The 23213-nt window shown below is 27.0% G+C and overlaps 4 protein-coding genes across 4 annotated transcripts; 1 reads left to right on the forward strand and 3 right to left on the reverse strand.

Annotated features, from left to right (window-relative positions):
- Window positions 1-162: 162 nt before the first annotated feature.
- On the reverse strand, window positions 163-2268 carry EIN_247110 (denn domain containing protein, putative; the record flags this gene model as incomplete). Its single annotated transcript, XM_004261540.1, has 1 exon — window positions 163-2268. The coding sequence occupies one exon, from the start codon at window positions 2266-2268 to the stop codon at window positions 163-165; it is 2106 nt and encodes a 701-aa protein (XP_004261588.1).
- Window positions 2269-13557: 11289 nt separating this feature from the next.
- EIN_247120 (hypothetical protein) lies at window positions 13558-14250 on the reverse strand (the record flags this gene model as incomplete). The annotated part of the gene is made up of 1 exon (XM_004261541.1): window positions 13558-14250. One exon carries the CDS (start codon window positions 14248-14250, stop codon window positions 13558-13560), a length of 693 nt encoding a protein of 230 aa, XP_004261589.1.
- Window positions 14251-20423: 6173 nt separating this feature from the next.
- Window positions 20424-22415, forward strand: EIN_247130 (hypothetical protein; the record flags this gene model as incomplete). The annotated part of the gene is made up of 1 exon (XM_004261542.1): window positions 20424-22415. One exon carries the CDS (start codon window positions 20424-20426, stop codon window positions 22413-22415), a length of 1992 nt encoding a protein of 663 aa, XP_004261590.1.
- A 121-nt stretch (window positions 22416-22536) lies between these two features.
- On the reverse strand, window positions 22537-22911 carry EIN_247140 (hypothetical protein; the record flags this gene model as incomplete). Its single annotated transcript, XM_004261543.1, has 2 exons — window positions 22537-22872; window positions 22903-22911. 2 exons carry the CDS (start codon window positions 22909-22911, stop codon window positions 22537-22539), a joined length of 345 nt encoding a protein of 114 aa, XP_004261591.1.
- Between the last annotated feature and the right edge of the window lie 302 nt (window positions 22912-23213).

Raw genomic sequence — 23213 nt, forward strand, 5'->3', positions numbered from 1 at the left:
TTTCTTATTATTAGTAGTTCAAGTAATAATTTACCATTAATAATCAATTTTTTAATTCAATTAATTGTTAAATACTAAAAAATATTATTAAAAAATTTTCAACGAGTTAAGTTGACTGATTAATAAGATGTTGAGTAAACATATCCCAATTAGATGTAACTTTTACAAAAAGCTCAAATCAAATAGCGGCTTCTCCTGTTCGGTTTGTGCTTTTCCGGAGTTCGTATTATTCCCCATGTCCGTATTCGTTCCAAGAACATCAAAACCTGACGGAGATTTTTTGAAGTCAAAAAAGTCATCAATGCTTTGAGCTTTAAGTTCTCTTCCACCATTTAGTGGTTTAGTGTTTCTTTCGGTTTGGACCGAATCTTTGGTACTGTTCTCGAAAAGCGCGAAGATGTCGTCGACTTTGTGTTGCTTTCCCTCGTTTTTTTCGCTCTTCTGTTGTTTCGTTCCACCATTAAAATCTCGTTCCGTATCTTCGAATCCTTCTAAACTTTCTTTTTGATTTCCAAGAAAATCGAATGCAATGGAAGGTGCTGTTGATCTTGCTCGTTCCGCCACATTGAAGTCAAAAAATTTGGTTTGATTTTTGAGATCCTCCCTTGGAGTGTTTGTGGAACTTGGTACAATTGGTGAAGGTGTGACACCTGCACTTACTCGATCAAAGACAACGGTATTCTTTTTTTTATATTTTTCTTTTTTTGATGAGATGTATTCCGTCAAATTTACAAGTGAACTCTTCTCTTTTTTACTCAATGCATCTTGATATTCCTTCTCTGATCTTTTTATTCCACTTCTCCCACTTTTTTTGCACAACACACATACACACGTTCCACCCTTTACAATCTCGGAATGGCTCAAATCCCCAAGCATGATCCTCCAGCACACTGTGCACCTAAAACATTCAACATGACATATCCCACCGCACTCTACAGTGCAAGGAGCCGTGTTCATAATTGGAAGCCCACAATTTCTGCAACGCACATTCGCGTAACCAAAGAAACTACTCATCTCATAACATTTACTATAAAATATCGTAAAATTACTATAATTGTATAATAACGGACAAATCTTTGTGATATCTTCTCCGGCATTGAGTTCTTCTTCCCGTTTTGCAAAGTACACGTCACATATTTGACAATTCAGAAACTCGGTGAAAAATGGTCGAAACGTTTTGTCCGGGTGTTCATCGCCAACGAGTTTAATCGTTTTTGTGTGACGTGGCGACTTTGTGTCGATCTCGATTTTAGTTGGGTAGAAATTAAAAGAGTCGCGAAGGAACTGGAATAAAAAGTCGGAGACCAATACGTCAAAGTTTTCGGTTGGTTTTGTTTTGTTTAAGCTGGAACTCATAATATTTTTCTGGACCTTGAAAAGGGAAGATTTGAGAAAGACGGAACGCACGGTATTGAAGAGGAGTGGATATACGGGGAAACTCAAGAATTCTCTGGCGTCGACGTTGAAAACGTAGACGTCGGAAATGTCAACCTCCTCGGCTAGTTGGAGAAACGTTGATGATGTACACCCGATAATGAATGGCATCGGTGCATGAGCCAAGTCTAACATCTTTGGAGGAAGAATTGGAATTAATATGTGTTGCCAAACAAAAGGATGTATGAGTGATGAGAATGTGTGAATTGCGATTGAAAGTGTTTGTAACGACTCGGAGATGAATATAAACTTCCGTTCTAAAAGCAAGTTTGAAAAGACGTCGACAAAAAGTGACGCACCAAATAATTTGAGGAAAAAGGAGGAAACAATGTATGGGGGGTCTACGTTGTCGCGGGAAGATGTTGAAAAGGAATAGTTGAATTTGGAAGAAAATATTTTAGACGAGGCAGAGGGGTACGTCGCTTCGAAAAAGTCTTTAGCAATTTGGGAGAATAACTCGGGGTTTTCTTGCTTCGCAAATAAAAAGTCGATCATCGCGTATATCAACGAAAACTTTTTAAAGTGCGACACGAAAATCAAACATTGAGACGTGTGGTGCAACTCCCTCCGACAGTAACAGTAAGATCTTCGGCCATCCAAATCTGTCAGAACAAAAGTGAAGTGATCTGTCTTTTTCTCTGAAGAAGTTAGGTCGTTGTCAGGAAAGGCAAACTCAAAAAGAGTTGTGTCAATTTTGTCTGAGTGAATTGGTAGACGGAATGGAACGGAAAAAGGGCTGGTTGTGGACGAGTCAAAACTGAGCATGTCATTCGGTTTAAATAAGAAAATGCCGTTCAACAGAAACCCTGGCCGTGTGGGGATGGCGCCGTCCATTTTTTATTTTTCAAAGCTTTTTTAGTATTTAAGTTTTGTAACTTTTTAATTGTAAAATTTCAATTATAATTTCAAGATGCATTAATTTGTAAAGTTTTTACAAGTATCAAAAAACGAATAAAACACGATATTTATTTTAATTTGGTTATCACATGGTTCGAAAAATCTAGTAGAAAAATTATATTAAAACCCAAAACTGCATTTAAGCTTAAATTTTGAGAAAAATATGACTTTTTAATGAAAATGATGAGTTTTTAGCTGCAAGAAAAATACCCTAAAACCAACTTTTTATATCAGCCAATTTTTATGTTTGATTTCGGGGCGTATAAAAATAGTAAAAAAATGCCTAAGCTCTTAAAAACAAAACAAACAGACAGACAACCAAAATTTTAAAATCTGCTGCAAGTTGTTCATTTTTAAAAAATCAAAATATGTTTAAAAATGAAATTCACGTTCTAGCACAATGAATATAACAGTTTATACTGAAATGATTAAACCATTTTCAGTTGATGTTTTTTTGAATCTCTTATTTTCATAAACAAACACAATTACATATAGTTTTTTTAACTATTAAAATAAACTAGTCGAATTACTGATTTTTTTAAACATTAAAAATTATGTCAAAACAGTTAAATCCCAAAATTGCACAATTCACTTTTTATTCATATTGTAATATAACACTTATGGGCTAAAAAACAATCAAAAAATTGACATTTTTCTATTTTTATTATTATTTAGGGTTTTTAAAAAAACAAAAAATATATCCCGAATATTTAAATAAAAAGAATTGTATAAACGTATAATAATAATAATTATTATTTTTGTTATAATTGAATAGTAATTATTTTTTTAAAATAATATAAAAACTATTTTTCAGATCAAAAATATATTCTTTTTGATTCGAAAACAAACAACCATTTGTTTTTTTGTTTATTTTATTTTTTTGTGAAAAAACTTGGTTCATTTTTTTATAGTGCAATGATAATTATAAGATCATTGTTATATAACATTATATTATTATCACTCATATTATTAGTTACAGAGCGTATATCAATTTATGGCATAATTGATCAACAAATCAAAATAAACAAAATAACAATTTAAGTGCAATGAATATTACCAATTCAATTATTGGAATTAATGAAAAGTGCTGGTTCTTTTTTATTATATTATTTGATGAACTTTTAAAAATTTTTTATTGTATTATTTGGTGTTTTATTTTTTCATTAATTAATTTAACTAATTTTTAACTATTTGATTATATAAGTTATAAATTTCTTATTTATTGTTATATTAGTATCAAACAATTTTTCAATGGTTAATTTTGTTTATTTATAAAAACTCAAATTATAAAATTTCTAAATTTTATAATAATTATTACTATTATATGTATATCTTTTGTGCAAATTATTTTACACTTGCAAAGTTTAAAATTGATTTAATTAAATTATTGCTAAAATTCAAAGAATATTAAAAAAATTCTCAATTTATAATTTCTTTTTTAAATATGTGATCAACTCAAAAACATGTTAAAACAAACACTTTTATTTATCTTAAATAGTAAATTCAAAGCCATTTATTATTTTTTATTTATTCATATTAAAACCAAATTGATTATATTATTCAATATTTTATAATTTTTTTTAAAAATCAACAATAATAATATAGAAATTCAAACAAAAAGTGTATGCACAATCAAGTATATTATTTCTGAATATCCAATTTCTTTTTACAACAGAAACTTTAATTTCAACCAATTTTGTTATTATTTCAATTCAACTATTTACGTTAAAATCTGTTTGTATATTGATTTGAAACTGGATGATAACGTTTCTATTTAATTTTCAATGAAAAAGTTTTTTTTAATTATTTTATTTGTTAAATAATATAATAACGTTGTTGTTATTTATTGTTCGACATTTAAATTCAAAAATGTTAAAAGCATGTTCATCAATAAAAAATATGACAATACTTAAACAACCTAAAACTTATACTAACAACACTAAATTTTACTTTTTATAAATATTAACAATTTTTTTTTACGAAATACACACTTTTTACAAATGAAACAATAACAATTATTATTGTTACATTTATTTGAAACTTTTACAAATATCATTCTGTCACACAACGACAAATAATAAAAGTTTACATTTGGTTTTGATAATTTATTTATTTAAAGATATTCAAATTTCACACCAACGTGATGATAATTTATAATATATTAAACATTTCCCACACTACATAAACTTATAACTCTTATTTGATCACATTATTCTTTTGTATTTTTTTTAAAACAAAAGAGTTGATTATTAGAGTATAAATATATATAACAACTTACTTTAAAATACTTTTTTAAATACTTTATTGTAAATATATCCATAGTTTTCAAATCAACTGTTCAAAAATACTGGCTATTAACTCACCTCTCACTTTTAAAACTCACTTGTCAAAAAATGACTCACTACTTCGCTTTTTGACTCACTTTTATAAAAGTAATTCACTAAAAAATAATTTACTATTTCAATGGTTTTTTAAATAATAAAATAAAATTTCTTTAAAATAATAAAATATAGTTTTTATTTAAATTACTATATAAGTATCCACTCAATCAAAAACTTGACCATTTGGGCAAATTTGCCATTAATCAAAATAATTTATTTTTGGATTGTGATGAAAAAACAAAAATAAATAACATTTTGATTTACTTAAATTATTTTTGTTATTAAATTAAAGTTTTCATAAATGAAAAAAAATATAAAAAATCGATTAATCGATTTTAAAAAAATACTTATTGTGTTCAATAATTATATCGTTGTCAACACGAAAGATATCGCCATACAAATACAACGAAGTGAATGTGTTGTTACACATTTGAATTTATTATATTACATTTTTAAAATTTGTATCATTTTTGATTTGAACAGTCAATAAAAAATACAATAAATAATAAATGAGTTTTGTAATAAAAGATATTTTTTAATAAAACAAACAACATTTTAAAGTTAAAACATTGAATAATATAAAACCAAAATGATAAAAATGATTTTCATCATCTAGAACAATTACATACATTTGTCATAACCCAAACAATTGGTTTAATTGTTTGTTAATTACAACATTACATATAATAAAACTACGAATAACAAAGACACAATAACAATAAAGTACACTTTAACTACAAACACAACTTAATATATAAAAATTTAATCATGTTAAATAAAGATGTCGGAATAATAACTTATTAGAGTATATGATAAACACGACATTAAACGGCTAAGAATTGTTTATAACCAAAATATCATGTAAATTATTAATGACAACACAAACAATGAAAATAATAAATTAGGTTGTATTGATTAATTTCTATGATGAAATTAATTTAATTACTTTAATTATATAATATTGTGATTTTAAAAATAAAGTCGATGAAAAATATATGTATAATTTTACACGTTTAAAGTTGTTTCTGAGTTGTATACATTTTAATAAATTACAAAAACAAAGTTAGTGGCATTACAAAACCTTTGAATGTGTAAATAAAAAACATTCGTGTAAATTTTTATTGATATGTTTTTGATAAAATATAAAGAAATAGATAATTTAATTACTGATTGGAGCTTGTGTTTAATAATTGTGGCATATTGTTTGTTCAATGAAAATAATTTAAGAATTTGTCAAAGTATAATACTTTTTTAAATTAGTCGTTGCGTCGTTATCCATAAATATTATACAACAACTTTTATTAACAATTATATACAAGTGTTATTTATTGTTTTATTTTTATTTAATTATCATAATATATTTTTTCTCACAACACATAAAATGAAACCATTGTATTTCTTTAACATCACAACAATTATAAAAGGAAAATAAAATAAAATAAAATAAAATAAAATAAAATAAAATTTAATTTAATTGTTCGTTGTTGGTATGAAGTTACATATTTACAATTAATAAAAATTTACTGTTTATTTTAAACTTCTATTAAAAATATAATACAATTTAAATAAAACATTAAAACTTTTAAACATGTAACTTCATACTAACAACGAAAATGATTCCACCAAATTAAATAATATGTATTTGTTTGGGCATAATAGTATTTTGGATAAAAATATAAACACATATATATATTAAATATATTAAATTTGTTGTCCAATAGTTTATAACAAAATTGTACAACAACTCAAATCAATTTAATTTAAAATTAAAAATGTAAATTTTGTCAAATTTTTAATACAGTGCTCATTGGTTTCAAATCGATAATATTTTTTAATAAATCGATTATGTTTTTATATTTTCGACAGTATTTTTTATGGTTTATATTGTATTTAATGAATTATATTACTTTTAATGAAATAGACTGTGTTTTTTATAAATTATATTACTTTTAATGAAAGTGGTTATATTTGTTATAAATTATATGGCATTTTTCTAATTTATACAACATTTTTAGTAAAATCAATAGTTTTTTTCTAAAATATATAGGATTTTTGATAACTTATATAACTTTTGTTTGAAAATGTTTTGCTTTTTTTACAAATTATTGGATATTCCCGAATATTAGGAATAAAAATACACATAATAAGCAAGTTATTATTTGTTAAAAATACTTAATATGTAACTATATTTATACTATTATATAACTAAATTTTAATCTATTTTTATTTAGAACCTCTTCTCAATGAGGATATTTTTTTAACATAATTATGTATATTTAAATAACGGGCAAAAAATGATATCATGCAATTAGATTATATCGACAGAAGAGATCCAGGAGCAAGAAACGACTATCATGAAAATGCACCATTATCCATGCAAGGGCAACCTGTACAACCTGTAATGTTGCCCCATCAAGATATCCCACCTCTTCAAAAAAGATCACGGGGTCGGCCCCGAAAATTGGATTCAAAAAAGAAGAAAATAAATACACGACCTTATTCTCGTGTTACGATTGATCAAAGAGATTCTTTGGTTGAACTATGGAGTAAAAATGGTGATAACATGAATGCTTCACGATATTCAGAAATAATTGGGATTAAAAAAATAAACATTGAAAAGTATCTTTCAATGTTAAGAAAAGGGATATCAATATATCCAAAAAATCATTATAGAAGACAAAGCCGTACTTTACCTTTTCAAAAATTGGTAGAAAAAGCCATTGAAGAAGACACAACAACAAAAATAACTTCAATTAGAAAAATGATAGCACAAGAAGAAAAATTACGCGAAGAAGAAGATGTTGATGAAATAATTTTGGATATTCCAAAAATATCCAAGGTTGCTGTTACTAAAGAGGACATTGATCTTTATGCACCTTCGATATCATCAATTGGAAATTTCATGACTGGTAAAACAGCAACAGGTGAAGAGAGAGAAGTCCCTATTTTTTCTTTCAAAAGAACAAAGACAAGAGGGCCAACAAGCAACACGCCAGATAATAAAGAAAAAAGAATTGCAGCAGTAAACACTCTAAGGGGTTATATAACAGGTGGAGCACGTTGGGTTTGTATAGATGAAACCAGTTGGACTGTAGCATCAACTCCTGCATATGGCTGGTCAGTTAGAGGGAAGGAAGCCTTCATCACAAAATCAAAAGGTGGTCTTCGCCTCACCTCCATATGCGCAGTTGATTGTGACGGACTCTCTTATTGCAATGTGGTTTGTGGAACAAACACATTAAATTCGTTCGAAGACTACTTCCGGTACCTAATTCATGAGTATGATATAAAACAAAGACAATGCGTTTTTTTGGGTGGATAATTGTGATATTCACAACACTATGAGAAGAATGCTAGATAATACAAACCACACTGTAGTATTTAATGCTGCGTACTCACCAGCACTAAACCCAATTGAAAATATATTTGGGATCTGGAAAAGTAGGGTTGAAAAAAAATGTGAGGACTTGGAATGGCATCGAAAATTTTCTTGAAAAAATCAGAGATGGTTTTTTAACTATTAAACCAGAAGAGTGCCAAAGTTGTTTTGAAAATGTTAGGAAAATTGTGTGGCCTCGAGTGTACAACCAAGAAAATATTTAATCAAATGTTTTTAAACAATGTATGGTCAATATAGTTCATTTATTAGTCTATTATAATGATATATATAATATATAATATATATAATTATATATTCAATAATAAAATATTTGTAATAATTATTGATAAAGTTATATTATAAATTTATTATTTTTATTATGTGTCATAATTGTGAAAATTTGTATTAAAATAAATAATAAAAATAGATTAAAATTTAGTTATATAATAGTATAAATATAGTTACATATTAAGTATTTTTAACAAATAATAACTTGCTTATTATGTGTATTTTTATTCCTAATATTCGGGAATATCCAATAATTTGTAAAAAAAGCAAAACATTTTCAAACAAAAGTTATATAAGTTATCAAAAATCCTATATATTTTAGAAAAAAACTATTGATTTTACTAAAAATGTTGTATAAATTAGAAAAATGCCATATAATTTATAACAAATATAACCACTTTCATTAAAAGTAATATAATTTATAAAAAACACAGTCTATTTCATTAAAAGTAATATAATTCATTAAATACAATATAAACCATAAAAAATACTGTCGAAAATATAAAAACATAATCGATTTATTAAAAAATATTATCGATTTGAAACCAATGAGCACTGTATTGTTGTTTTGGATAATATTTGTACCAAATAAATTTTTTCTTTACCATTTATTTTATTTTCTATTTTTCGAGTATTATAAATATAGTTAATTATGGTTTATTTTTTAAATAAATTTTACAAACTTTATATAGTTGTTGAACTATGGATATACTAAACATAGTTTTTTTGATGAGTATAGTTTTTTTATAGTAAAACGACGAATATTTAATTTTAAATAGTTAAAGTGAGTTACTTTATGCCAAGGTGAGTTATTAGCCATACAAGTTAACGTTTGAAATATTGAAAAATTAACATCTTTACATTGTTTTCTTATTATTAAGTCACTTTAAACTATTAATCGCTTAATTTATAAAACTCCAATGTTTTGGTATTTATAATACTTTTTAAATATAAATAGTATTATAATTATCAAAACAGAAAAATTATTTTTATTGATTAAAAAAATAGTTTTTTCTGTTTAAAAAGGAAACTTTAATAATAAAAGTTTCTGTTTTAAACATAAAAAACTAAATATTTTAATGTAATAAATAAGATAAAAATTTATTTTTTAATAAAAATATAAAAATTAAATTGAATTGAATTTTGAAAAAATAGGTCGAAATGTTAATCTAACAATAATATCAACAATGCAACTAAACAATAATTCAAACAATTGTTTTGAATAATATTATGATGATATATCTTTTGAAATTTGGACAATGTATTTCCATATTTTATTTAAATTAAATTGGATAATAGTATATTTTTTGTTATCATTGAAAAAACTTTTGTCAATAATTTGTTATTTATTTAAAATTGATAATATCAACACAAATCGTTTTGTTTCAAAAATTAAAAACTATAATTTTAATTTAATTTTAAAATTTATTAAATATTATTAAAAACACATACACAAAAATATTCAATTAATTATAAAATAAAAAATAATTAATTTGGATATCTTTTTAAATATGTAATTATATATAAATTTAATTTACAAAACAATTTTAAAGTAAAACTATTTTATTTAATGAACGGGGTGTTAAATTTTCGTGTTAAAAAATTAAAAGAAAGAAGAAAGGAGTTGGAGAAAAAGTTGTTGTTAATTAATTATGAAAAGCCATTGGCTTACAAAATATCAATATCTCACGACCGTTTAACAATATTTTTGCATATTTTAAACGAATTTGTTGAGTCGTGTAAAATAATTGGGAATTATGAGTCAATAATGAGAGCTGCTAGAGATTGCACTCTTTCTGATTTTAGATCGAATCAAAGTGGGAACAATGGAAGAGGTTTGTGGCGGAGGTTTATGGTTGTCCAGCAATTAAAGCCAAACCCCTTTGCCAAATGTTCCAAAAAATGAAGAAGAAGCCACTAAAATTAAAATTGGCAAATTTACCAAACTTATTAAAGAAACAAAGTTGTCAAAATATCCTTTAACTCTTGATATCGAATCAGTCAAAAAAGAAAATGTGAATTTTGTTATTTTTTTATTTGATTTTTTTGTTATATTTTTTGGTTTATTTTCTTTAGTTTATAATTAATAGACCCATTGAAAGAATTGAAAGAAGAAGAAAAAGTGAAAAATTTGGAAATAAAGTGCCACGAGCTTTCTCGTCTGAAAGAATTAAAAAAACGGGCTGAAGCATGGGACGAGTTTTACCAGCTTTATAAGGGGGAGGTGCATTTGAATATACCTTTTGAACTGAATGCACCCGATGGAATGATCCCCCTTGAAATTTCATCGTCTGACACGGATACTGATTCTGAATGTGTCACACGAAAAGGTCTGCGAAGTATCGCAGAAGACAAATTTGTTAAAAAGGCAGACCTGAGCAAAAAGGAAAAGAAGGAAACGTTGTTAAGGCCCGACTATCAGCAGATGAACGGGAGGGGGTGCTTCGTGGCAAGATTGGAGATGAGGCCATTTTTATGTTTGGTGAATACCTTAAAAAGTATTCAGTTTACAAAAATTGGGTGTTGGTTGATCCACAGGTATTAACGGGGATGATGAGTGGTTGCCCTAATCCCAAGGGGTGGTTAAAACCTGAATGGCAAAATTTCAATTATGTGTTCTTGCCTTACAACGACTTGGAGGTGGAAGGGGGCTCACTGGACTCTTTACATTCTAACGAGTGTAAAAATTAAGGGTATTGGAAAGACCTCCATTTCCAGACTATTGTATCTCGACAGTTGTGGAGGTCTTCCCGATACCAAGGTTGTAGAAACAATCCAAAGGAAACTGAGAGTGTCTTTTAATTCGAGGGGGGAGATATCCCGTTACAACTATCAAAGTTCCCGAACAGACTAACAATGTGGACTGTGGAGTTTACATGTTGTACTTCGTTGATTGCATTGTTCGAAGTAATCTACAGTCCATTAAAGATATTAAAAATCTTTTTAAAAATGATGAAGCACTAACTTTCAGGGGAGAATTGGCCAAGATATTAATATGAAATCATTGGTTTTTGACTTGTTATTTTTGTTTATATTATTTTTTATTAATAATCTTTAAAATACAAATAACACTGGATATTGATAAGAACACAAATTTATTATTTTTTTAATTATACAATTCGGGTAACCTATACCAAATTTATTTTCTTAGATTTTAAAAATTTAATAATACATTAATTTCTATTATTGATAATAGCGATGATGAGACTTCGATGTACAGATATAATGAATGCCATAAAATAATTTGAATTGATCACTGATTGAAAAACATAAAATCAATATTTTTTTTAAAAAAATAAACAATATTATTAAATATAATTAAATTTAAACAAATAAATAAATACAAATGATTAAATACAATCAATTGAAAGTAAAACAATTAAATAATTATTTAAAAAATTCTACAAATAATTTTATTCATTTTCATATAATTTATTATATTTTAAATTAAAAAAATATAAAAACTGTTATTGTTATTTACTTTCTCGTTTACTAAGGTAGAGATGGATATTAGTTAAAGTTAAATAACTCATGAATATATCAATCTTATTAAATTCAACTTTGATGTGTGTTAGATTTAGTCAAAATTATAACAACAAAATTGATTTGGGAAACTATAAACCGTAAAACGATTGTAATAATTTTAAGAACAATGATATGTAATAAAGGATCAATTACACTCTAGTATTTTGACCATTAAAATACGATATTCAAATAATTGTACTAAAAATTACAATGACAAAACCCCACTTAAATTGTTGTAAAAGTCAACAAATATTAATATATAATTTATACAAAATTATAATTGATTGATATAGTAAATTAATAGTTTAAATGTTTATCATTATATTGATATATCAATTAATTGTGTTGTTTTAATTTAATAAAATATATTCGTTTTTAGAACAATTTTTTTTTCTCAATTTATAACTATTCATATAACATCGTTATCAACACAATTGAAGACATAACCAATTTAATAATAATATATGTATATATATTTCGAATACATTAACATAAGTCAACTTTGATTTAAATGAGATAGTTAAACTTAAATATTTTTTTTAAATAGTTTAAAACCTAATAATAATAATAAACAATGGGTTATATCAGTTAAATTATAATAGTTAAAAATATTAATACTGAAATTAAAATTAAAAATATATATTTTATTTTATATTTTTTTAACAATTAAATCTTTAATTGTATAATCAAAACAAATGTTAAGTTGTGTTTTTAACGTTAAGTACAAACATTTTAAACATGGATCATTGCATTTCAAAAACGTTCGTGTTGTTTTATTCTGTAGCAAAATTTAACATTTTTCGTTGTTGTTTAGTGTAGTAAAGTCGATAAAACTTGTTCGATTTATTTACAGTTAATTATTTTAATTAGGAAATACTGCTCTGAGTATTATATTCAACAATAATATTAAAAACTCAACAAAAAATACGACTAAATAACACAAAGAAATATTTGTTTAGCATGGGTTATTAAGAAAGGTTGATTGTTGCCATAAAGACTGTAACCCGCTATACAAAAAAATAATTATTTTTAGGCTTTGTAATAAAAGCTCAAATTATTTTGAGGACAACAATAAAGAAACCTTTTACTTCTGGGAGTTATATTATATTTGCAATTGAAGAAATTTTGAAATGTTATATTTATCATGTCATATCATCAATATATATCATTCGTGTTATATTACCATGTTATATAATTAAATATATTTTCAATTGTTTTTATTTAATTAAAATCTAATAAAGAAATTATTATTAAAGTTTTTTATAAAAACAGACAATTCAATTGTAATGATATTTAAAACCAGTAACATTGTCAAACAAAATAAATCAATTTTTCTTATAAATAAGATTTAAAAGAATTTTGGCATCAATTCTTTCTTCAATTTTTTCAGAACGCATATTTGGTCTCAATATTGATTTCAAAAAAGAGAAAGAACGTTCAACACTACATGAAGTGACTGCGATCAACTTCATTTTTCTCATTGCTTCTCGATTTAATGGAAACCGTCTTTTTTTCTTGGTCATTGAGCAATTTCCAAAAGAAGAATGTATTCATAAATACAATTGGACATTCTTTATTAAACAAGTTCAACATTTCTTCTTTCCATTGTCTGTATTCAACATGACTTTTTAATATACATATTTTTTTCAATTTTTAAATTTGGTCAACATCACTCATTGTTGATGCGTTATCAGTTTCTTCTTCCATAGAATTGACTTCATAATGGCTTGTTGAATGAAAGTTTTCTACATTAGATTTAATATCTTTGAACATTCTAATTTTTGGGAGTTGAATCTGAGATAAAGTGCCATTTTTTTGTTTATCCCTTACACTTTCGAACTCTGGTTTCAATTTGATAATATGTTCAAATTCCTTGACTTTCTTTTCTTGCTCAGAGTTATACCGGTAATACCTCGGACGCTCTATATTGTTAGGAATCAAATTCAACAATATGTCAGTTTTTAAAACAAAATCATTTCGTTCGTACAACTGTTCAAAGTGTCCAAAATGTGTCAGTTTGAAATCACTTTGACTAACTTTTGTTTGTGTTGAATCGTTATCATTTGGCATGACAGTCGTGACTTTGTTTAGAGAATCACTGAAACGGAAAATTAACGACTTTAGAAAATTTTCTGTTATTGACAAACACACTTCTTTAAGATTCTTCATTTGATCTGAATTGTTAACTTTTCTAATAAAAGGTAATTGTTCAAACTCCTCTGTGTCAATAAAACTTCGAGTTTCAAACAAATGTTTGATCAGATCAAATATTCTTTGTAAAGCGACCAGAAACTCCAAATCAACACTTTGCAACCAGTCACTGATGACTCTGACTTTTGAAAACATCATTTCACAAAAGAACAACGCGTCCACAAAAAGATTGTTAGACAATTTTGGAACACCGAGTTTGTTTTCTTTGACCTTTTCAGTAATTTTCATTCAAATCTTTCCAATTCAAGATAATTACTATTCATGTCAAAGCATTCAAATAAAACTGATGATACAGAAGCCACAAAGTTGAAACGTGTGTTGCTAAACGATGGCATCTTGAGCAATACATCATCAATTTTGTTTTGATGTATATAGTTGGTCCAGTCCGTTCTCAGATGGTCTTGTGTCAATTTTTCAAGAAATTCTTTGATCAAAAGACCTTCGTTGGATTTAAAAGAGTCTTCAAGCGCGATGTCAAGCCTGTGGTTAAAACAATAATTGGACTTAAATTTTGACTGTTTTTCAGTATCCAAATGTGCAACAAGTTTTCCAGAAAGACCATTTAGTTCCGATTTCATAGTGGTTGCTCCATCTACTGTCAAACCACGACAATTATTGATATCGAGACCAACATCTGAAAGACATTCCATTATCCATTCATCCCAACCAGCTGCATCGTGTTTTCCATAAAAAACGGATTGAAATCTTTTTTTCTTTTGGGGATTCATCTTTTCCAATAAATCTCACAAACAATGAATAGTGTTCGTCTGTCCCAGTCTTTGAAAAATCGGCTATCAAATGTTATTTGCTTTGTGTGTTAATTAGCGGTTCTGTTTCTTTAATGGAAACTTCTCGAAATGTTTTCATGTGGTTTTCAACCATTCTTGCACAACAATTCACATCAAATTTCATCATACCGACATCGCGAATATTCATGACAATATCTACAAATTCCAACAACAATTCAATTTATGTTTCTGATAGATTCATAAACCCACAATACATCGATGCTAATGTAATAAAATACTTTTGTCTTTCTTTACCACCTTTAATGGTCGTTGTAATTTTTTCGACGTTTTTACCCAATGATAATTGAATGTTTCGAATAATTTCACGTGATACTTGTTCATTACCCAAATTATTCATCTTCGAATTATCAAGAACATCAGTGATGAAATTAAATCGTTCCAATTCTTCTCTGTTGTTTTTTTTGTTGAATCGTTTCTTTTGTTGATGTACTTTGCTGTGTTGTATACGGTTGTGAATGTAATATGTTAAAATTTGAATCAACAATTATTTTTTGAACATCGTTGACAGTTAAATTCATTTCATCTGATGTCTGAATGTTATTTGACAATTCAGGAAGATTATCACATCTTTTGTCATCACATTGACTTGTCGGAATCGTTGATTCATTTGAATCATTTTGATAATCGATAATTTTTATTGATTCTTCAATAATAGCCATATTCATACTCATCAAATGTAAATTCGTATCGATATCTCTAAGTTCAAAAAAGAGTGTTCTTAATTTTATCTTCATCCTCTTTATTAACACCAGTTAAACTAATTTGTTCTTCAATTTCATTTTCGAAAATTGCTGCAATAAATGCTGCAGTTGATTGTTCCGGGTCTGTTTCGCATTGTAAACGTCTTAATGCAAAGTATTCAAGTTTTAGGTAATTTTTACTGAAAAAACTTTCGAGCTGTGAACTATTACCGTTGTTTCTAAATAAATTTTGTTTTGTAGGGTGTTGTAAAATGTGATTTTCATGTGCTTTATAACTTAATATTTTATCACACAAAACACAATAATGGACTTGTTGAAGGTTAGTGTCACTTAATTTATTCAAAAACACTTTAAAAGTCAGATTTGATGCAAATTCTTTCATACGTCTGTTAAGTCGTTTTTCGTGGTTCATTTATTTATTTCAGTATATTTAATTTAACAAATAATATATATTCTTAAATTTATTATACAACTTTAATTATTTTTAATAAAAAATTTTGATTATCCAATTTAATATAAATAAATATGGAAATACATTGTCCAAATTTCAAAAGATATATCATCATAATATTATTCAAAACAATTGTTTGAATTATTGTTTAGTTGCATTGTTGATATTATTGTTAGATTAACATTTCGACCTATTTTTTCATGTTTCGAACAATTAATTATAATGTTAACATTTTAAACTTTTATCATCATAATTAATTAAGTACATTAAAAAACACAATAAAAAGACATATTTCTTTTTAAAATAAACTTTCAACAAAAAAAGATAATAATAAAAATGAGTAGATTTGTAATAAACATTTAAGTTGTTTTCATACTAAAGTATCTATAATATCTGTATACCAAATTAATAATATGATGTAAAATTAATAAAGGTTCAAAATCAATGATTATTAACACTTGATAATTTTCTGACAACATTATTAAAAATATAGCTAATTATTTGTTTTTGATTATTTATTTGAAACGCTTTGACTTTTTTATTTTAAAAATACACTTCTTAACATCATTCCATTTTTTGACTATGACGACTGAGTAAATCATTTTTTGATATTGTTATTAAACTAATTCAGTTTATGTTTTTAGTCATTTTTCATTTCAAACATAAATTAAAATATATTTATTTATTTCATTTTAGTCCAAAAAATAATAATTCATTTAATAAAAGCAATTTTACATTTGACAACCATATTTGCCCATCTGCACTTGATATGTGATACAATATCAATTTATCAATCAATTTGTCTTTATATTTAAAATTTGGGATAATATTTTTTTGTAATTTAAATTTAAAAATCAACATTAAAGTTTTTGAAAGAAAAATATTAAGTTGTATAAAGATAAAATTTATTATATTATTTTTTATTGATTATTAAAATTATATCATTTATTTAATTAAAATAGTTTAAATTATTAATACATAATGATAATATTATCTTTATTTGTCAATAACAAAAAAAATGTAATGTGATCTCCAAATAACACAAAAATTTAAACTATATAAAATAGTTTAATTAAGTCAAAAGTAATTCGAAAACCTACTTTTCATTTACAAATAAATTATAATTTTATTATAATTAAATATAGTTTAATGATAAAAAACGGGGTTTCTAAAAAAACAAATATTCATCTAATTACTAGAATAAAATTCAAGCTTAATTTAAGTAAACAATTCATATTATAAGGTTAACCTTACGAAGTGAAAACTGGATAAAAAATATCAAGTTCGTTTTTTTAAAAATAAGTCACTTTTTCTATTTTTACGTTTTGAACTATATAGAACTTTAAATAAAAATGACGAGCCAATTTTTTTTGCCAAACGAAAATGACATTGACGAGTATGACAGCTGCTCTGAAGATGCAATTTATAGTGACGATAATAGTGAAGACCACTTAAATTATGAAAGTACTGAATATTTAAATCAAATTCTCATGACTCAACTTCAACAAGAACAACAACTGAAAGTGTATAACACACAAAACACTCTATTACAAGATTATAATCAACAAACACAAGAACAACAAGTAAGAAATACATTAGTTCCCCATTCGTGTAATGACCCAAATTGTTTGAAATGTTGGCAGGAATTACCTTTTCAGGATGTTGATATTGGAGAGAGTTGTTTCTTTCATGACAAATCCGCCAAACCAAAAAATGATAATATAGAAAGAGAAATTGATTCTTTTAACACTTTGTTTGATGCTAATTGTCTTCAAATTATTACTAATAATACCAACAAATATGCATCTTTCAAATTTTTGCGATCCTGGAAAAATGCCACACAAAACGAAATGAATGCTTTTCTTTCTGTTGCGATAAAGGAGGGGATCAACGATGATGTCAAGAAACCAATACACGAATTGTATACTACAGAGGCATCTCCATTTTATCGTGCATTGTTTTGTGAATACCGACTAAAGCTATTATTTCAAAACATTCATTTTGATGATAAAATAACAAGAGAAGAACGAAAAATTAAAACAAAAAGAAAGGATGTTGCCATCAATGAACTGTTTGATTTAATAAATTTCAACTTTCAAACATCTATGATTGTTGGGAAGAATGTGGTTATTGATGAAATGATGTGTCCATTTTATGGAAGATGTCCATTTAAAGTTTATATGCCTGCAAAACCAGATCGTTATGGTATAAAAACATACGCTGTTGTGGATTGTTACACAACTTATGTTTCAAAACTTAAATTGTATTGTGGTTCAGAATTCTCACAAAAAGTGACACCAAAATTAACTACAACTATTCCAGTTTTTTACGGCCCATCAAAAAGACCAACCATTATTGAATTGAACAGTTTCGAAAAAAAGCCAAAAAAAGAAAAGGGTAAAAGTACTCCAATTTCAATAACAGTTCTAAGCTTGATGGAACATTTATTTGGGGAAAACAGAGTTTTGTGTTGTGATAACTTTTTCGGAACGTGTGATTTACTTCAAGAATTGATGAAACATAAAGTTTATTTTATTGGGACGGTTCGGCAAATACGTTTCAAAATTTGCAAAAAGATTCAGGAAAATTTGGAAGACCGATGTGTTCTTTTTCGTCATTCAAATTTAAAATGGTTCATGTTGGGTTTCAAAGAAAAGGAAAGTAAACAAAGAATTTGTCTTGTAACAACAAAAAATCAGAAAACTACAATTGATATAAATACGAGAATTCCACAAACGATATTTGAGTATAACAAAATGAAAGGGGGGGTAGATATGGTTGATAAAATCTGTTCATCTCATACAACAAAAAGGACTTCGAGAAGGTGGACAGTCTCTTATTTTTGGTTTTTGTTGGATTTATGTGTGCATAATGCTTTCGTGATGTGGAAAATAAAACACCAAGATGCAGATAAACGAAATTTCATCAACAACCCGTGTTTTCAAATGGCCAGCCCATATGTCGAAGACTTAAAAACAGAGAAAAAAATGACAATGGAAAGGGAAACCAAACTAAGACAAATTGGATTCGATATTCAACTCCCCGGACCTCCAAAGATTTTGTATTTGACAAGTTCTGGCAAAAAACAGTCTGGGTGGTGTAAAACATGTAAAGCTAAAGGTATTTCTGTAAAAACATCTTCTGTGTGTCACGTTTGCAGCAAAAAATACCAATTTGGACATGTGGTAAGTGTGGAAATTGGGTTTGTAGAAACTGTTTCAATTGTATGAAAACTAAATGATATTATGTTTTTGAATTTGTTTTTAATTGTTCTAAAAATATAATCGATCTAGATAAATTTTATCCAGATTTCACCTTCCCACAAAAAAAGTTGATTCAGTTGACTTGCTAAGGTTAAGCGACTCTCCCAAAGGCTCTCCCAAATATTGTTAATTAAACGGGGAAACTGTTTTAATTTTATTGTATTTTGTCTTATTCATTTATTGGTTTATTTTTTCAATTTTTATATTGTTTCTGTAAAACAGGGTTTCAATGTTTTTTATGGATTTAAAAAAAGAATCTTCTACAACGATCAATGATGTTTTGTTTCTTTAAAAAATCGCCCGATTTTGTAGTTTTTTTAACACAAGATTATCCTAATAATTATTTAAATTATCCTGTTTATGCAGAGAAAAATGATCTATTATAATTCAAAAATAATCCCGATTTTCAAAGAAAAAAAGGTTTGATATTGGTTATAATGTTTTGCGATTAGGGAAATTATTACTATCAATTCCTATTAATTTAGATTGAAAGAAGCTGTTTTTTACTGAATAATTTAACCCTTTCGGCAATAAAAAGTATTCTGACGTGTAAACAAATGTTTTTTGGTCATGTTTTTAAAATTTTCGAACCATAATTATCATCATTTCTTTGTGGTTCATCTTAACGTGATGTTTTTGAATATCACTTTACTTTTCAAAGGTGTGAAAATAAATTTAAGTCAAAACCAAGTCTCTGTATTTATATTTTTTAAACCATATTATACACCTAAATTCATTTATTTATATTTTTATTATAATGTCTGATCAAAATATGGAAAATATTTTTTGAGACATTGATAACAATTTTAAAAAAAAAAATAAATGAATCATTTTACCAAAATCTCAAAATACCGCAAAGATAAACCTCAAAATGTCTACTTATAATAACAAATTATAAAATTTTTCAATATTAATAAACTATTAGAATAGTTAACCCCAAACAATCTATTATATTAATAAAAAATGATTCTTATACTATAAAGTTATAGTAAATTTATTATTGTTTTACTACAATAGACAAGGGCAACAAGATAAACCTCATAGTTATAACTCAAGACTACTCGAACTGAAAAGATTTATTTTGATGTCATCGAACTCAAACACACTTGAGATTCACAATCTCAAGCAGGTACTTTTATATTTTATAACATCCGAAGAGATTCGGTTATTTCTTATGGTGAATCATAAATGTCAAGAAACTGTAGTTATAACAAAAACTAATCCGTTACTAAAAGATATCTCCTCTCTCTTTTGGTTTTTTAAATACTTTTCTCCAGAAACGTTCGACAACAACTTTTCTGAGATCGACTCAATCGATTTTTTCACAAAAACGAAAACGATCCAAAACGTTGATTTTTCTTCAGTAAAAAACGTTTTGTTTGATCAAAACTTTGCGACTGTCGTTTTCCCAAAAATTTTGAGACTTCGCCTCTCCAAAACGACAAAACAAAAAACAGATTTCATCATCAAAAACGCACACCTTTTCACGTCACTCAAATCTTTACGGGGAGATCTGAAAAGTCTTGTCAATTTTTTGAAAGTTTTCACACAAAACGAAAATGCCGGTGTTAATCCGCTCCCAAAAATCATCGTTGTTGAGACTATTGACTATACCTCAAAAAAACATCCATGGGAAATTTTGCTCCAAAAATTGGTTATATACTTGCCAAAAACTCAAAACATTTCCGTCCACGTCATCTTACCAAAAAACGAGACAAAAATCAAAGACTTCCCAAAAAACCTCAAAGTGACTTTTTGGCAACAAAATGTGACACAAAAAAATTCAGAAATTTTCGAAAAACATTTTTTATGCGAAAGTGGAAAAATTAATGTTATTGGCACCATTGACGGGAATGACATTAATGACGTCATCAAAAAGGCATATCCCAAAACTATAGTGTATTCTAATAACGAAGTTACGGGAAAAAACACTTGGGACGTCCCAGATTGTGTCAAAAAGTTCGAAATGGAAGACTGCATGTTTCTTCAACCACAACAACTCAACTTTAATTTGGGGCGTTTAAAAGAACTCGAAATGCAAGATTGTTGCAATCTCATCTTCTCCCATTCAATCGAAAATATTGAGACTCTGAAAATGACAAATTGTGATTGCGTAACTTTTGCACTGAGTTGTGGGATGAACAGTCTGAAATTTTTTAAAATCGAAAACTCAAATAAAATCAAGGTTGAGTGCACTTTAACTCAAATCGCACAACTTCTCCTTTTCGTTTGTACTGAAATTAAACTATTACATATTAATAATAATACCATGAATGAATTAATTCTAATAAACACAAACTCCGTGTCACTTCCTTTCTGTAAATTCCTCAACAAATCAATTTTTATTGAATCCTCTCAAAATCTCTGTTTTGGGAAAAACGAAAATCCGTCCAACCGAAATGGCGTTTCGGCGGATTTGTTTAAGGAAATGTGTTCGAGGTGTTACAAACACCCGCCACGGCGTGTTGTTAAGAATGAAAGTCAAAGCCGTTTTGAGATGAGTGATTTTTTTTCAATCTCCGAGAAAGTGTCTGTCAATGGTGGAACGATAACACGCTTAAGCAAAGAAAATGGAGGGAATTTTGACACAATTATCAGCCGACTCTTTAGTGGCGATGACAAACGACCTTTTCTTGTTTACAACGGACAAAACACCAAGGAAATTGAGAACGTCAGATATTTTGAGCTTCACACTAATGTAAGTTACAACGTGACTGTCGGGCTCTTTGACGAAGAAAAGTACAACGTCTACGACAATTCACAGATCGGTGAATTGGAAGGGAGCTTTGGATATCACGTTCCTTCCGGGATTGTATTGAAAGAAGGGCATAAGCACTTCTTGCCAAATAACTTCACGGCCCCACCAAATATGGAATGTGTTGTTGGGTGTGGTTTTGATTTTCTTGATCAAAAAGTGTTTTTCACGCTCAACGGAGTTCTCATCGAGGAGATTGCGACCGAAGTTTGTTACACATCCGCCGTTGTGTCGTTTGGGTATTTTGAGTGTGTGTATATCAATTATGGCGAAACTCCATTTGTTTTTAAGGAGTTTGAAAAACTATTTGTAAATCAATAAACTATTATATTTTTACATTATATTAATTTTTTTTTAATAATTTATAGTATGATTCTATTATAATCAAATAAAAGAATCATATATCATATCAATAAAATAAAACTAAAAATAGTTTAATTCTTTACTCATCTCTTCTGATTTCCTTCATGAGCTTTTGGTGTTGATTAGTGAACAAAATGCTTGGGTTCTTTGGAATGACAGGAACACTTTTATCCTCTGTCTGGACGGGTTTAAGATATTCGTGTTGCATCTTCAGGTCGGCGAAAAGATCCTTTGGTGCTTGTTTTAAGTGGACCTCCTGAGAAATGACTGGTTTGCTTCGGTCATTGCTCTCTGCGTGGTGCAAATTGATCTTCTCATGAATCAACTCGGCGCTTGTAAATTTGTTCATTCTGAATTTCGTTGTTTCGTTGGTGCTTAAATACAACCCAATTCTCTTTCCCCAACAACGGTTTCCCTCACTTTTTTTTTAAACTCAAGTACTCACTTTGAACATTACTTGACAATTTCTTATGAGTTTTATTATTTTATGATTTTATATTGTTTCTTTTATAATTTCTTTAATTCTATGCTATTTTATTTCTATAAATAACTTAGAATACAAATTTTTGGCTTTTTTTTAAAATAATTTTTATTATATACAAAAAAATATTATTCTAATTACTATTTATTATAGCTCATTGTATTATTAAAAATAAATGTGTAACAAACTATAAAAAAATATTATTTCTTTTAAATTTAAAACAACAATAATTTTCAGATATTAAAGTAAATTAATATTAATGTAAAAATGAACCA

The sequence above is a fragment of the Entamoeba invadens genome, assembly GCF_000330505.1.
Source record: "Entamoeba invadens IP1 unplaced genomic scaffold scaff_1105074726103, whole genome shotgun sequence".
In the NCBI taxonomy this organism is placed as follows: domain Eukaryota; phylum Evosea; order Mastigamoebida; family Endamoebidae; genus Entamoeba; species Entamoeba invadens.